Here is a 16,940-nt window from a genome sequence, read left to right as displayed (position 1 = left end):
AGGAATATATTAAGAAACATAATTGTGTCGGTGTTTATTCTGAAGAAGAACTTGAGAAGAAAATTTGCCAACATGTTGAGATAGTAGAGTTCACTCAAAGGGAGAACAGACAATTACAAAAGCTCTTTGGAGACTTAAAAACCAAGGTGGCTGAGTCACTTAGTTTGGAGAAGAGATACTAATCTAAAAACCAGAAAACAGAAACTTGAAGAACTGTCAGAGATTCCTAATAATATATTTTTTTTTTTTAAAAAAGGATGTAAAGAAATAAAGGAGTGAAAAACACTCAAAAATGGAATTGAAAAACTAATTGTTAATCCTGTTCATCAGAACACCAAACTAGAGAATCAAAACACGGTGATATGCCAGTTCTGCTCTTCTTGGAGAGCAAAAGTTTGCTTTGGATTCTTTGAGAGAGTTTTTAATGTTTTAAAGGACAGCAGGGGGCCTCTGAAATGGCATCAGCATCCTCTTGTGCCTTTGAACCTTTTTCATGTGAATGGGAAAACAAAAATGAGTGAAATCCCTTAAAAAGGGTAATACAGTGAAGAATTGCCTGGTGCTGCAGAGAAAATAGCTGAGAGACAGTCATGATGGGCAAAGAAAGATAAGAACTCATTTTTCAGTCTTTCCAAGCCTTTTTTAACCTGAGGTAACTGTGTGCCACAGACACTTGGTACAGAAGACATTTTGGTTTTGTAGAAGGTCTGGGGATAGATTCAGCTCCTCTTTTTTATCCAAAACTGATTTGGTATCTGGACTAATTTGTATCCTCTTTCATTAGCTCTTTTCAGCCCCCAGGCAGGAAATTTTTTTCTCATCAGTCTTCTTAATCCTCTTGTTTTCATTTTATAGATAGGGAAAAAAGACAGTTTATAAATTGTACATCATCATTGGCTTAACCACAATTATGTGGTAACACTTCATTTTTGGTTGATCCTTGAGGAATAGCCACTGTGCCCCCAGGGTTCAGAAACTCCTTCCCTTAGCTAAACGTTTAAAACCCACGTGTACTTTCCAGTTCTACCATCTTGGCTGATGGTGCAGATGCTGCTTGGTCCCTCTGCTACCCCTGTTCCTGTCTCCACCACCAGTAAAGGCAGTGTACCAACACTAGTAGTGGTGGTGTCAGGAAATGTGGTGTCAGAAGAAAAAACAAAAGGTCCATTTCTGTGCATGATATATCCGTAAGCAGTCAGCCCCCACCACCTCCCCTTTCAGGCCTTTGGCTGTTAATTAATCTTCCTTCCATGAACTTGTCAATCCTACATTACAAGGTTGCGAGTGTTGTTGAGAATTGTTGGGTTTTCTCCTCACGTTGTGCATCTGCTGTGAGACAATCATATAACTAAATCTCATGAGTAAGGAATTCCTACCTATCCACCCAACATTTTGCTTTTTCTTTCCATCGTTTCAATGGTTCCTGCAGCTGGAGGAAATACCAGGTAACTCGGGAACCAAGGGACAGAGCCGTTTAAGCATGGGGATTCAGTGGGAAAAATCACACTGAGAGATCTCTTCCATTTAGCTTCACTAATCACTAAGTGATACTGAATATTCCCGATCAGACTGTCAAGAAGGGGACTTTCTTGGCATTGTCATTAAAAGCTTAATTCTGTGATAGAAACTTCATCTAAGCTACTGCAGGTCTCTCTAGTGCCTCAGCTTAGTTGTTGGGTGCAGCAGTCTTGGTAAGGTGAAATACCTGCTTAGTCTCTCCTCAGCTCACAGTGGAGATGCTGGTCTAAAAGCTGCATTTTGGTGGGTACACTTATCTCATGATGAACAGGAGGATCTTTCGATTCTTTCCACCAATTTAAATTACTTTAGGTCTTCACAGTTAACACACCAACGTCTAAGAAGAAGGCTTATCAGAAAAATTATTACAGTCTGCTTTTGCCTCCAATGAATAATGTTTACTGCTGCAAACCTAGGAAGGGGAAAAAGGAAGATTGAGGCAGAATCAGCTCATCAGGTGCCCCAGCCTCCTCTGTAGGAATGTTCTTTGCCTGTAAGAATGAAGTGTGGGATGGGGGACAGTTGAGAATTAGGCAGAATCAGGCTAAAAAATTCTTGATGTCAAGTGCCAATGGTAAAGTTAAAATGGAGGCACAGCTTGTTCATCTGGGAAAACAATGATTGCTGATAAGTAATTATTTTCCTACCTGCAATTCTTGATTTGGTAAGGGACTGCAATCAATAAGCCCAAGGAGGATTATTTTTAGACATTAATAATAATAAACCTGGGAATCTGAAGTTCTAGATGCAACGGTGCTCATATATAAAAATGAAATAAAGAAAAAAAAAAAAGTAGGAAATAGTGATTGTTTACATCCACAGCATTATGACAATTATGTGATCAATATATCAATATCAAAATTATTGAGCTGTCAGTTATCTTTAGGAGAGCTAATAGTTTAGAAATACCAGCTGATTGAAAAACTGCAAGCTTAATTCCAATATGTGCAAGGATTTCTAGGAAAGCAGCTGCAAATACCATGCTTGAAAGCTTGTCTTAGGTTGTGGTGTTTAAATTAAAGATGTGTTTAATGAAGTGAAGCTTTATGAATGTGTGAGTTAGAGTGGATTGAAAGCTATATGATGTCAAATATGTCACTGACTTAGAGAGAAAAAAGATGTACCAATGGACTGAGTGTAGTTTATTCACATGGCTGATGATTGTAGAATCTTTAATGTCATTTATGTATTCCATTACTAAAATGGATTATTGACTAGTCAGTAAGTAGCAAGTAGAAATCCGAGTTTAAATAGCGTGTTCTTTTGTAGAGCAGAGCTCAATGTAAGAGCTGAATGCATAAAAAAAAAAAAAAAAAAACACTTAAGAAAAAAACTTATAGTAAAATTATTATAAAATTATATTCTCAGACCCCAGTATTTTATTTTTTAAGAAAACTAAATACCATATTTAAGGGGATCTTGTTTAAGGGGAGGTCTGAAAGGGTCTTGTTTTCAAAGTGTTCTATATATGTTTTCTCTGCAATTCAGTATCTTGTAAGGTAAAATAAAACCCTATAATTTCCTTTAGATAATCCTGTCCAAGCTATTGAAATAAAAAAATTTAAAAACTAAAATAAGAGAATGTTTAAGCTTTATTAACTTCTTACTAGGAGGAATCAACTGCTATTTTTATAGCTTAAATGAGGGCTTTTCAGGGTTGTTATTTTTTATCCCAGACTAGTTTCTGGCATTCATTTCATGGCAGTGATTTTTCTATTCTTCTGCAGTCAAACTGTGTAGTTATCAGAGGTTTGGGTAAAAAAACAAAAAAACAAAAAAACCCCAACCTTTAATTAAAAACAAAAAATCCAGAGAGAGAAATGCAACATCTGTTTTGTCATCTCCAGTTAGACCTAGAAGACTTATGGTCACTTCAGGTTCTATATTTAGAAGATGTATAAAATGCATTAAGTTTAGGTCCTTATTTTAGGTACCTAGTCTTTGCAGCTCCAAATTACTTCCAAAAAAATAATGGGAGTGATTTTGAGATGGAACTTTCTGAGCTGGCCTCTGGAGGAGCCTGCTTCCTTTTCTATCCCTTAGTCATACTAGGCAGCCTGGGGAGATGGTCCAACTAAACCAGCCACGTTAGATGTCTAAAGTTGAGCAACATGAGCATAGATGACCTTCAGTTGCAGAACAGCTGGCTGAACATTGATGTGATACCCACCCAAATCGTGGTCCTCTTGGGTACTTGAGAAGGAATCACAGGCTTGTGGGAAGCAACTGGTCTTGCACCTGGTGTGGATGCAATCAGAGCCCCAGTCTGACTGCTTGGAGCAGCAGATATATCTCCGAGTGGTTCCAGACCAATGTGAAATAATTCTAGAGCCTTTCCACATCCTGATCTTTGATGCCCTAGGTGTAATGCACTGTTGAAATAAATGGGCATGAATGTTGAGACATATGTCTATATAGAAATATATATGTGTATATATAGATGTGTATGTGTGTACATATCTATCTTCTCTAATCTCTGTGCCTGATTGTTATTTCTGCCTGTCAAATTGCTTCATTTTTGCTTTCAGAACCACTGAAACAGAACTGTGTGAACAGATATTCTGGAACTGTATGGAAAATAATGATGTCCAAATCAGATAATAAATGTAGCAAGTTTGAGGAGAGCTGAAGTGTTTGAGGTGTTGTCTGAGGTGGTAATAGAAGACAGTGAGTGTTTGATGAATAATTATGGAGGTAGGAGGAAAGAGGGAAGCGATAAATCAGGTTGAGACTGGAATAGGTGTTTTATTATGTATGATTGTGTATGAACCAATGATTAAGACAAAGAACCTCCCTGGGCTTTTAGACTGTGCTTGTCAGCGTGGAATCTATTCATGTTACTCTGCCATTAACTGTAAATATTGTGGCTTTGCTCAGGTGCTGTGGATCTTTTGATAAATAGCTTCATAAATTCTCAAACTTTAATGCTCTGATGTGTTATTAACATAGGTATTGTACCTGTGCACTATAATCTTTTAAGCTAAGTAGAAAAAGAAAGGCCCAGAGGAAGAAGTGCAAGGTTCAGAAAAATGTAGGAATTGGGACTGGTGTATCCACTACAGTCTCTTCCAGACCATTCAGTAAGAATTTTTGGCCTTGTGGTAAAAGAGTAAGTTCTCACCTTGGAACAGTTTGTTAAACAGGAAGATCTGTCCCTCCCAGGTACATCCCTTTGGCTCTCATCACTGCATTACTGCTCACAGAAAGGAAAGATCTGCCACGGAAGACTCAGACTGAACATTTTAAGAGTTTTTCTGCACCTTCAGATTGTTCATAAACTACCAAATGAAATATACTATTTGACCTGCACAGTGATGTGCATTTGGAAGGACCTTGCGTGTGCCCTTTGGAGCCTGTCCATGGGCTGCTTCCTCTGGGTCTAGCTTTCGCTTTCAATTTTAACTCTGAACAATCAGCCCAGGTGCACTGTGAGTCCACCGGCAAAGAACAGCTTGCATGGCTACTTTCTCTTATTGCAGTGATTTTAAGGAATAAGTAAAGAAATATTTCCTCCTGATATTTTTCATCAATTGTGAATTCACCCAAGTGAGGTGGAGATAAAACACGGGAATTGCCAGGCTCAATCTGGCCTTGGTGTACCTACAGCAGCATCTGTCTGTGGCACAGAGCAGCCCCATGTGTTCCAGAATAAATTAGCAGAGCCTGAAGCATGGATATTTTCCTAAATTTTTGTTAACATTAATTATTGTAACTCCGAATATCCTTACCTACATAAGCAACAAATCTCTCTTTTAATGTTTTGGCCACAGGGGCAGCCTATGGCAGTAACTTCAGCAGTTGAAATGGCAAGTGTAGAGAAAAATATGTCTTCTATCTTTAGTTTAGAACATTTTTTTCTTTTTTTTTTTTTTCTTTTCTTCTCGTTTTCTTCCCCCTGCCCCCCCACCATTTCTTACAGAAAACATTGTTATCACGTTCTGTGACCGGGAGCTCACAAAGCTGCCTGTTCTTATTTTCCAGAATGCATGCTATTTTAGATTCTGATAGTCACCTCTTTTCTAAGATAAAAGATCTCAATTTTTTCAGTTGCTCTTCTTATTAAACTTTTCCCAGTTCTTCTCATTACACGCACCTCAGTACCCTCTAGTCCAGCAGTTATGCTACTGAAAGCAATGCTGTGGTCTGCCTTCTGGATCATAGAATCATGGAATCATATAGATTGAAAAAAACTTTAAGATCATCGAGGCCAACCATAAACCTAACACTGCCAAGCCCACCACTAAACCCTGTCCCTGAGTGCCACTTCTACACTAAATACTGCCAGGGATGGTGACTCAACCACTTTCCTGGGCAGCATGTTCCAGTGCTTGAAAACCCTTTCAGTGAAGAAGTTTTTCCTCATATCCAATCTTAACCTCCCCTGGCACAACTTGAGGCTGTTTCTTCTTGTCCTGTCACTTGTTACTTGGGAGAAGAGACCAATATCCACCTCACTACAACCTCCTTTTAGGTAGTTGTAGAGGGTGATAATGTCTCCTCTGAGTCTCCTTTTCTCCAGGCTAAACAATGCCAGTTCCCTCAGCCTCTCCTAATAGGAAGGACTTGTTCTCCAGACCCTTCACCAGCTTTGTTGCCCTTCTTTGGACATGCTCCAGCACCTCAATGTCTCTCTTGTAGTGAGGGGCCCAAAACTGAACTCAGTATTCGAGGTGTGGCCTCACCAGTGCCAAGTAAAAGGGGACAATCACTTCCCTGGTCCTGCTGGCCACACTATTTCTGATACAAACCAGGATGCTGTTGGCCCTCTTGGCCACCTGAGCACACTGCTGGCTCATATTCAAGTGGCTGTTGACCAGCACTCCCAGGTCCTTTCACTCCAGGCAGCTTTCCAACCACTCTTCCACAAGCCTGTAGCATTTCCTGGGGTTGTTGTGACCCAAGTGCAAGACCCAGCACTGAGCCTTTCTGCACCTCCTACAATTGGCCTCAGCCCATCAATCTAGCCTGTCCAGGTCCATCTGTAGATCCTTCCTACTCTCAAGCAGATCAATACTTCCACCCAACTTGGTGTCATCTGCAAACTTACTGAGGGCGCACTCAATCCCCTCGTCCAGACCACTGATAAAGATATTAAACACAACTGGCTAAAGAACTGGATGAGACAAGCCAATGGTTTATAGGTGGTTTCCTGTATAATACTACATCCCATTCCTCCTACATCTCAATATTACACTTTTCTTTGATCACAGCTTCATTTTACATAAAAGTGTTGGCTAAGGATCCCTAAAAAAATCTGTATCTCTTACCTGAACTGATACAGGTAATTTAAAACTTGACAAGATTATGGATGGATGAGATTTTCTCCTTTTCTGCTTTACTTCACATTCTGAAAACATAATATCTCACTTTGCATTTCTCTACTATTTTTCAGTGGATTAGGCCTCTCTACTGTTCCTCATTCAGTCCTGGCCTTGGACTTGATTTACCTGGAAAATCCTGTGTGTAGTAGATTTTGTCACCTCTCTGCTCACGCTCTCCTTCACTTGTACATATAAATGTAATAAAGTGGTGCAGATACAGCCCTCTCTTAGCCTGCAGAGATACTGCACATTGACTTTTCATCTTAACCTTTGTCTTCTGTCTCTTAGTTTTTGATCCAATTCACTTATTTTCTTTATCACAGTACAAGCAGGAGTATTTTCTTCTATTTTTCTGGCATCTGTCCGTAATCACAAATGCATTCAACCCCTGTAGCAGCTTTTGATTTTATATCTTTTGTGTGAAACAGATAAAAAAACTCCACAAAGCACAAAACCTCTACAAAACTTCTGGAGAGCATGCTTCAGCATTTTGCTTCCTATTCATGTGAAGTGTACGTCTAAACAAGTGGCACTAAGTATGTTTTTAGTTACGTTCTAGGCAGCCTACAACCCTAAAAGCATAGGCCTACGTGACTGGTCAGACACAGAGACATTGAAGGAGATTATCTGAAGATGTTTAAAAGCCAGCATGTGTATTTATTGCGAGGCATTTTCTCCTGTCTCGTCTTCCTTGGGATGCTCGTGAACTGGGCATGGTCCCTAAGCCAATTTGGCAGCATCTAAATTCTCCTCTTCCCTCTAGTCCCCATCTCCAAACACTCCCAGTGTGCTTTTCCTTCTGTCAGATCATACAGGCAGCACAAACCAGGTACTGTGGATCTTTGAGGCTTTCAGAGCCTCTTCCTAGTGGATGGGAACCATTTAGAGGAGGGCTTGATTGATAGTTTTAGTGGCTTTTTCTCAAAGAAGGAAAAGGCTGTACTATAAAAATTGGACACATTTTCTCTGCTGTGGTAGCTGCTGAGCCCTGGATGGAAAATTGCTTCTTTGGCTTGTCTCAAGCATGGGGAGAAGTACTTATAGGAGCCTACTAGAGACACTCAAACTTGAGACCACTTTCCTCCCAACACATTGCTGTATGGTTTTCTATGAGCTCCTTCCAACCCCTTCATATCTCCTGAAGGATAGCTCATGTCCAGAATTCAGGGCTGTATTAACCCTGAAGTCATGTATTAGCCAATGCTGCATGTAAGATTCTCAAAAAAAAGTTGTCCCCTTGATCTCTGCCCCCTCTAACCACTGAACTATCCTCACAATTAACAACTCCTATTTCTTTTTTAACTCAGTTTTTTCAAATGTCCTTCCAGATGGTTATGGGGTAGGGTGGCAGGAGAGACCAGGGCCAGAGGCGAGTGCCCAGAGAAAAGTGAGGGAAGAAGGGAGAGGAGAACACCTAAGAGCCTACAAAACTCAGTAGAAGGGCCAGCAGCAGCAAATGCCAGGGGACAGCAGAGGAGAGCCAGATCCCCTGTCATGGGGTGAGCAACAGGAGAGTAACTATTATAATTTTTTGCAACCCCTTTTAGCAGGGAAGAACTAACTGGCAGTGCTATTTATTCCCAAGCATTCTTCCCTAATAATACCCTTAATAGAGCCTGTTCCATCGCTTTTGTGAGGCATGTTTTTCATCTTCAAACTCAATTTCATTTATTAGAGACTTCACCGTCTGTGACACAGTGTGCACACAGCAAGTGCAGCAAGGATTCATTTTAATTATTATGTATTACCAGGAGGTACAGTGTGTTTTTGCCGGTGGGCAAAAGGGTGAGGAGGGGGGTGTTATCTGTTTTGTTTCTGTGTCACGTATCACAACTGTAAGGTGACGGGGCTCTCTGAATTGCATTTTAAATTTGGAATTGGGATGTTTGGTGGCTGTCAGTGCTTTGCGCCAGTTATAGTGAAGGGAGAAAGTCTCCAACCAGTGAGCACCCATGTGGCTGCAATAAATAGTCTGAGATAACAGACACCTCTGAAGTTTTTGTTAGAAAGTCAGCCAGAGGACTCTTCTGTGGGCAGTGACGAATGATATTTGAATGTTGCTTCTTATGCGAGTGTGATAATATATAGATTTTTTTTTTTTTTTTTAAATTGGAATGAATTTGCTGTGAGTTGAGTCAAAAATATCAGTTGGGTCTTTGAAGGAAGAACAGAAGCTCAGTTCAGAAACTGTATTTTCTAAACTGACATTAACCTTTTTTATTTTTTCTGAACTGGAAAATTTTCCTTTCTTTTGAACAGAAATGAGGAGGACTTCTACCCTGCAGCATTATGTACCCCACTGGCTTTCTGCTCAGTGGCGTGATGTAGGTGTGGAAATTATAAGGTAGAACATAATTTTAATTAGAATAAATTATTTTTTGAGGAAGTTTGCCTTTTTTTTTTTTTTTTTTTGAACTTGACAGGTGGAGTCCTTGTGAATGTTTGCCCTGTTAGAATTTCCTGATATGGAAGGGAGCAATGCAGAAACTGGAAAGATATTGATAAATTGGAAAAAGAGTAGAATGAAACATGACTTGGAATTGACTTTGGAAGGAAGATGTTGCAAGAATAGTCTGGAGGAATCTGTGTATTTCCTCATTGCTTGCATACAGCAACTTTAAAACTAGGGTCAATGCCATGTGCCTTGAGCAGCATAAGAGGCAGTGCATGGACTTGCAGGAGACACAGCAACTCATGGTGTTATAGGAGGAAAAAATGGCATGATATGTTTCCATCTTCCTAATGCTGTTGCAAACCTAAGCTTTAAGGGATCACTGACAGTTAGGGCTGCTACCAAGATTCTTGGTGTCCCTGGAAAGGCAGGAGATCTGAAGGTATTGGAGAGATTGAACTACTCTGGGTGATGTAAATGTAACCAAGAGCTGGATTAGTGAACATTATTTCCTGGGCTGTGTTCTGTATGAGGTCCCTTCACTGGTGATGGGGAAGAGCAGACATTACTCTACTCTACAGTCATGGAGTTTTGCTGTCGGGGCTCCATGTCACATCTGAAGACAACCATCAGTAGTCCCTACCAAATAATAATGTAATGTATAACAACTGTGCTGAGTAATATTTTTATTAACCCTTTCTTGGAAACAATTAAGGGAATTCATTAGAGGAGTGCTTATTCTTTGATAATATAGGTATGTTAATGTCAATATCAAGGAAGATGTAATCCATAGTAGATGGAGGTAAACTTCTGCTATTTTCCATCTAACTGGCACATGTACCAGTTGCAGTGAGGTTATGGTAGTGTGAGCTTTGTCATACCCTGTACACAGCAAGGGATGTGGGTTTGGGCCAAATCTTTCTGTTACTGGTGCTTGAGCCACTTTGGCTGGAGCAGTTGCCATCATCTCGCCATCCTTTGCAGGCAGACAAAACTCCGTAAGAAAGACGGTAATAAGCTGCTTGTGAGCACTCACAGGATTATTTAACTGAACTCGACACCTCTAAAACTCAAGCTCTGGGAAGACACTACCAACATGGATTCATCGTACACCTATTTAATGGTGACAGAATCAACCTAACACAAGTAATACTATGTCAGGAGCATTGGAGATACATGGTCTTAGTATGTATTTATAAGGCTGAGGCACAAATTTGCATATGTTTTGGAGAAGATAGCATCTGGTTATTAAAAAACATTTCTGTTGAATTTTTGGCTACTGGGCACTGACAAGAAATGTTTTGATTATTGAAAAATAAATAAGTTTATTTAGCAATAATGGAGTAAATAATATGTGGCCAGTCAGAAACTGAACAAAACCAGTGTTATTCTGACCTTTTTCTTTTTAATTCTTTTAATATGATCAAGTAGTTATCTTACTCTGGAAATTCCTGTAGAAAAGTTCCTAAAAGGCATTTCATACACTATAACTGTGACATCAACATTTTGTAAAACTGGTAGAAAAAACCCTATTCCTTTTGAAAGAATAGCACATTGCATGAAGATTATGTACTCATATACATTCATATAAACCTTTTTTTTTGGCTTGATTTTACTTTAAAATTTAAAAAAAAAAAAAAAATCTAATATGGAGGTTTTCAGTTTTGTTTTCCACTTTTGTTTTCCTATTTTGTTTACCACTGACATGTTGAAATTTTTCAGTGAAAAATATTGACAAAAAACCCCCAAAACTAATTGTAATCTTCCAAGACAATGAAGAAGTCATTGTGTTTTCAGGTGGTGTTGATCAACTTGAGCAGTCTATGTTTCGGAGAAAAAATCCTACTGTAAATAAAAATAGAGTTCTATGTTCTTTGTCCATGTTAGAGTTAACCGATGGGAAGCTGAGGCTATGGGTGGTTTGCTCTTAAAAGCAAGTGATGACTGTATGCTTCTTAACAACCTCTGTTTGCCCGGCATGCTTGATTGAAATCCAAACCAACTTGCTTTGAATGACAAATTGATTGTTGTACGCATTTTTGATAATACAGCAATTTGTCTCCTTGGGTATAATACCCTAATCCCCCCTTAATTTATCAGTCGGGAATCGGCAATTCAGCTCTTCCTCAGGCTGAGGCACGGTAGCTGTGGCTCACTGTTGTGCAGTTGCAGACTCCATGGTGAAGATACCCCCTCCTGGCAGCATCTACACACTGGTCCCTCAGCATGCATTTCATAGCACTCTTTGGCACCTACTGTATTGCTTGTTTTAGAAATGTAAATGTTTAAGTCAACAGCAGACAACAGAATTTTGCCTGTTCTTGAGATTTTAAATTTCTCATTTGCACAGAGTTTCCTTTTCCTCCTTGCTTCTGTGCTCTGATTCTGTTTTCATCTTCTGATTTAACTGACCAGGAGGTGTTGGTTTGGTCTTCAATCAGCACTGTGTTCCAGAGCTTCAGTCATCCCTCAAAGATAGTAAACACCCAGTGACAGATCTTATAGTGCTCTTGGTCATAACATTTGCAGTATGAAAAGTTGTAATTGCCAGGGAGTAGTGCATGTTTGTGAAGTTCAGGGTACCCCATATGGTGATACTATTTCTTAACAAGGTGTAGAACCTCTGCAGGTGTTTGTCTATCTCTCACAGTTGTGCCATATTTCCTCTCTATCCCGGAGTCTGATGGGTTTGTGTCACTAACGCTGTATATCCCAGATAAGGTACTATCTGTCCTGAGAAAAGCAGAAGTCTTTCACTAGCAGAAGTGGAGGGTGAAAGGAGATGGAAGACACGGCATCCTTCCCACTTCTGTGGTGGCTGATCACAGATCCTGAACCATATTGAATAGCTGTGTAGTGCTGTCAGTCATGATGTTTCTGTAGAAAGCCCACATGTAAGACAAAGTGGAAAAGCATACAGTCTGAACAGGATATATGCTCTGATAACTTGTGAACACCATCACGTGCCCTCGTAACCACAAGCTCATGGACAGTAATTCCCTCTTGGCATGCAGCAGGGCAGGGCTTTTCCACTGCTCGCAGCTTACTGAGAAAGCCACAGCACATCTGTTCAGTGGCTTGAGCCATTGAGCATTCTTTGCATAGCCTGCCTGGATAAGCTGTCACTCTTGATTTTTAAAATATTTCACAACAGTGGGTTAGCCTAGAATGGAGAACCTCTTCTGAGCATCATCTGCAGAGGCCCCATTGCTCACAAACACATGCTGCATATGGCTGCCATCATCATGTCTTATGTCAACAAGGGATCACGTCCTCTCTGCTGCAGCAAAGCACATCGGATTATCTACCTTCCACCAGTCAGCTGCTGACCTCTGGTTTTGCATTTATTATGTTTCTAGATCAATGCCTTTATCCGTTCTTTCATGCTGCCATGCCAGTTTTAGAGATGCTTCTTAGAACCTCTCATTTTCTTCAGTTTCTCTCTGGAAAACTGATTTTGCTTATCCTTTTGAGGAGAAGTTGGCCTCCTGTTCTGTTTCTCTGAGTGTTAGACACTGTTGGCTGGGGATAGAAGAGGGAGTATGTACACAAAGGCTCTCATTAGCCTGGGGATGCTAATTTCCTTAAGCCTTATTGATAGTCAACCAGGGAATGATCCAATGAACTTAAATTTAGGTTGTTCCTCTGAGTCTCCCTCAAGATGTTCTGTCTCTACTCTCATTACAGACTATGCTGATAAATACTTGTCTTTATGCATACTTCCTTGTTTGTTTTCTCTTTAACAGGGTGCATTATTCTGTTTCTTTTGCTTTATACTGTATGTTTTCTATACTGAGCAGAATTTACCAGACTGGGGGAGTGGGCTGCTTTGTTAGTATTATTACATCTTGACTTCTAGCTGGTTGCATTTTTAGTCTATGACTCAGGATTTTCTATTACAACCTTCAATTAATATGTACCTCATCAGTGTAGAAGCTAAAAGTTATGGGCAAGCTTCTGGTTTGGTTTCACTATATAGTGCTATACAGAATTCAATAACAATATTCTCGGTTAGAACAGCCAGTGACATGGCTAGATGATGTTTCCTACAAACATTGCCCACAGTCCTGCTGCCGCCTTATTAAGCTAGTCAGATTTGGAATACAGAGAGCAAATGCTTAAAGAGCCTTGAAAAATTATATTTATTTTTACAATTTATAAAAGTTAAAATTAGTAAAACAAAAGCATGTCATTAATCTCTTAATTAGTGTCCCAGTTGAATATGCTGTGATATTTGTGAATATTATCATTCCCAGAATGTATTTGTTAAAAAGCCATTTCTCTGTTTCTATTGCAGTGAACTATTTTGTGAAAAATGGCACAGAAGATGTGTTACTGTGTGGCAATAGCACTGATGCTGGGTAAGTGCTTTAAAAATATCTTCGCTTCTGGTTTCTTTTTGTTGTGAGGCTGTTTTTTTTTGTTGTTGTTTTGTTTTTTTTTTTTTTTGTTTGTTTGTTTGTTTTTTTTTTTTTTTTTCTCCTACATTTTCCTTCAGTTCTGTCCACTTCTCACCGGGATTAAGTAGGTATTTCAACTTCCTTGTGTCAGTCATAATAGGAGAAAGGATAATGACAGTATTGTGCATAGTAATACAGTTTTCTGAACTGCAGGAAAGAGAAGTCTCTGTGTGTCACTTATTCAGGTCTAAAATCTTTAGAGGCCTTACTACATTTCTTTTTCAATACATTTAAATTTTGTCAGTTAAAAAAAAAAAAAAAAGAAAACTAAGTAACACTTTGGCTGAGTGGAGAGTATTTTAAAGGAAATGAAACAGGAATGGAAACAGAAAACCTGGAGGGATTTAGACTGATAACGAACTCTTGGCTTTTGGTAAAGGAAGATAAGCAAATCAACAAATGCTAGTCCCCAAAATAACATGCTTTGGAGGTGGGGAGGTACTCAGTTTTGAGTTGTGATCTACATTTGTACATGATATGTTTATAGACTATGTGTGTTTCATTTTCTTACAGCAAAGACAGTGAAGAGATCTAGAGTAATTCCTGTGGTATACTAACTTACTCTGAATAAAGGACTTTATTCATATCTCTACCATCTGTAGATTCTAACAGTTCCTTCTGCATCCAGGCCTTGGGGTCTAAGTGCATTGTCTAAGAGTGTGATTTTATTTGACAGGTTCTCATGATTTTGATGGAAATGGAAGAGTTCAGATGGGATGGAGAGAGATGGGATCTTGTGTGGGCAGAGGAGATTATAAACTGTGCAAAGATTGTAGGCTGTTAAGAGTTGTAGGAAAAGGAAGAAAAGACCTTAGAGTGGTTGGATGAATGAGCTTTTGACCTAAATATGGGCGAGTATTTGAACCAGGGAGGTGGATGACCTAGGTTAAGTGGGGGGAGGAGGTGAGATGATCTACTTTTGGAGGAAGATGTTTTGAGCTGGTAGAACTAAATGTGGAAGACTGAAAAAAAAAAAGAAAAAAAAAGGGTTCAAATTAGGAAGAACTAAATGTGAAAAGAAACATGTGTGCATAGGGAGACTGCAGGAAGATGAAAGGAAGATAAAATCTAAACTCACTTGTGGGCAGGAGGGTGAGAAGAGCCATGGGGTTCTGGAAAATGATGCTTTACTTCCTGCTGCCACTGCCTATATCTGCATTTACATAAGACAAAGGGAAAGCTCAAGTGTCAGCCTTCCTTCTGCATGTCTTGTGTGTCTGATCTGTATTGCCAGTCTAATTTAGACTGTGAGTTCCTTGGGCAGAGGGCCATGCTTTCATCTTTCTTTTTTCCACAGAAGGTACAATGTCAGCATTCATTAATTAAGTGCTTTGTTGATTGTAATACACTGCATTTATCCAGGCTCAGGCTGGACTCCAAGACTATTGGGATGTTTCCTGGGGATCCCAGGATTTGGCAATCTACCTATGTTTGTGGACTTCAGCCTTTGCTATCCAGCAGGCAATAATATTGAGCAAAAAATGTTCTGCACAGCAACAATATTTTGAACATCACGAAATATTATATGTTGTTCTCTCTGATGACCTGAACCATGGTGGTGGCAGGCTGCTAAGCTCATGAGCAATGTTGAAAAGATTGATTCGATAATAGGTAGTTTGTGAGGCACACTCTACGGATGACTTCTTTGGAAATGTCCAAATGGTAGGAAGTTAAATACCAATCCAATATCCATGGAGTATTTATATATATGTAGCTTGTATAGATTTAAGAGTTGGGTTCTAACAAGGCATATTAGCAAACTCACCTTATTTCCTTCCCTAGAAAATCAATAAATTGCAATGTGTCAGCAAAAATCCATGATTGGAGAAAATTTCCAGTGGAGGCACTATGCCCATGAAGGAGTCACAGCTTGAAACAGCCGGAGGAGAACTCCCAGCCCTCATGTATAAGTAGAGGAAAATGCCACTCCCACACCTAGAATCCTTGTGCTTGTTTTGATAAATACATCAAAACTATCAGTGTTTGTTCCATTAAGGGAAACCTCCTTCTCCTTTATGCGTCAGTTCTTTCTTCTTCAGCCTCTTGCTGTTTTAGTTAAGCATTTAATACCACTGAGTAAGGTTTGGTTTTAAATGCCTAAAAATAGGGAATAAATATACCTACTTATACGGTCTTTTTAGCTCAGGACTAGCAAGTGTTTTCTCATCTGTTATACCTTACACAGACTTCCTGGCAGTCACCCACTCCTGTTGTTTAAAGACATGACAATAATTAGGAAGATGATCCTAAGACCTCAGAGGACTTGCAAAGTCATGTATTCCCACCTGTTAGGATAGAGAGACCATGATTTACAGGCTGACATATCTAACAGAGTGAATTTGTTTTCACTTATCCTTCAATGGTCAAAGCCAGGAGCAAGTGTGTTCAATAGCAAAGTGCAAAATGGGGATGCGTAGGACCTTTTGGGACAGGTTGCACCCCAGGATCAGGGGAGGTGAGTTAAGAGTGAGTGGTACATCAAACTGTGTTTCCCTCATCTATTAATAATTACATTAATGACAAGTGAGGATGCTTATGTTGGGAACTCACTGAGACATCAGGAAAGTGTAGGGAAAGACAGCTGGCAAGGCCATGTCTGAGTGTTCACAGCATTTGTGGAGCTTGTTTCTGCTCCCAGTTTGGAGCTTGAATTTGTTAGCCCCTGGGGTACGCTGAGGACCCAAAGGAAATGCAAGGAAGGACTGTGTCATGTGTGCACTCCTGGAGGGATTTGTTGTTAGAATGAAGGGGGTCTGTGTTGTGGCCAGGATATTAAATCTCGAGGTAATTGACAAAGCCATTTTAGTGCATTTTTAAAAGCATATTAATGACACTCTGAGGTTTGGCTGGTTGCTGTTATTATAAAAGAGTAAAAAACAAAACAAAACAAAACAACCTAAATAAATCTACTATGGCAATTATTAGGTGATGAGACTCAGATGGTCTGATGTAAGTGTGTGGTGATGGAGACTGCAACCTGAGCTGGAGTAGCAGACCAAAATCAGCAGGGAAATGACCATCAGTGAATGCTATATCATAGACAACCTAATTATCTCCAAGGTAGGGGCTTTATTACATTACTAGGAGGGACTGTTTTCTGAACAAGCACCCAAACTGCCAATAAAGCTAGAGGTAATGGATCTAGCTAATATTGATTCTAGTTCAGAAGAGATTTGAATATATGTATGTCATTCAGTAGCAGCAAGCATGTCTCTAGTACTTTACTTGGCAGATGGAAGAAAAAGCATT

General features: G+C 39.6%; 1 protein-coding gene across 1 annotated transcript in view; it reads left to right on the top strand.

Annotated features, from left to right (window-relative positions):
* The window catches only part of SCN5A (sodium voltage-gated channel alpha subunit 5), a 214,875-nt gene that overhangs the window by 68,535 nt on the left and 129,400 nt on the right, over positions 1-16,940 (top strand). The window contains exon 8 of the mRNA XM_042801945.1: positions 13,529-13,592. Within this exon, the coding sequence (XP_042657879.1) occupies positions 13,529-13,592 (64 nt within the window). The remainder of the gene's footprint in view (positions 1-13,528; positions 13,593-16,940) is intronic.

The sequence above is a fragment of the Tyto alba genome, unplaced genomic scaffold (genome assembly GCF_018691265.1).
Source record: "Tyto alba isolate M040663 unplaced genomic scaffold, T.alba_DEE_v4.0 Super-Scaffold_38, whole genome shotgun sequence".
Classification (NCBI taxonomy): Eukaryota; Metazoa; Chordata; class Aves; order Strigiformes; family Tytonidae; genus Tyto; species Tyto alba.
This window is presented reverse-complemented; position numbering and strand designations above follow the sequence as displayed.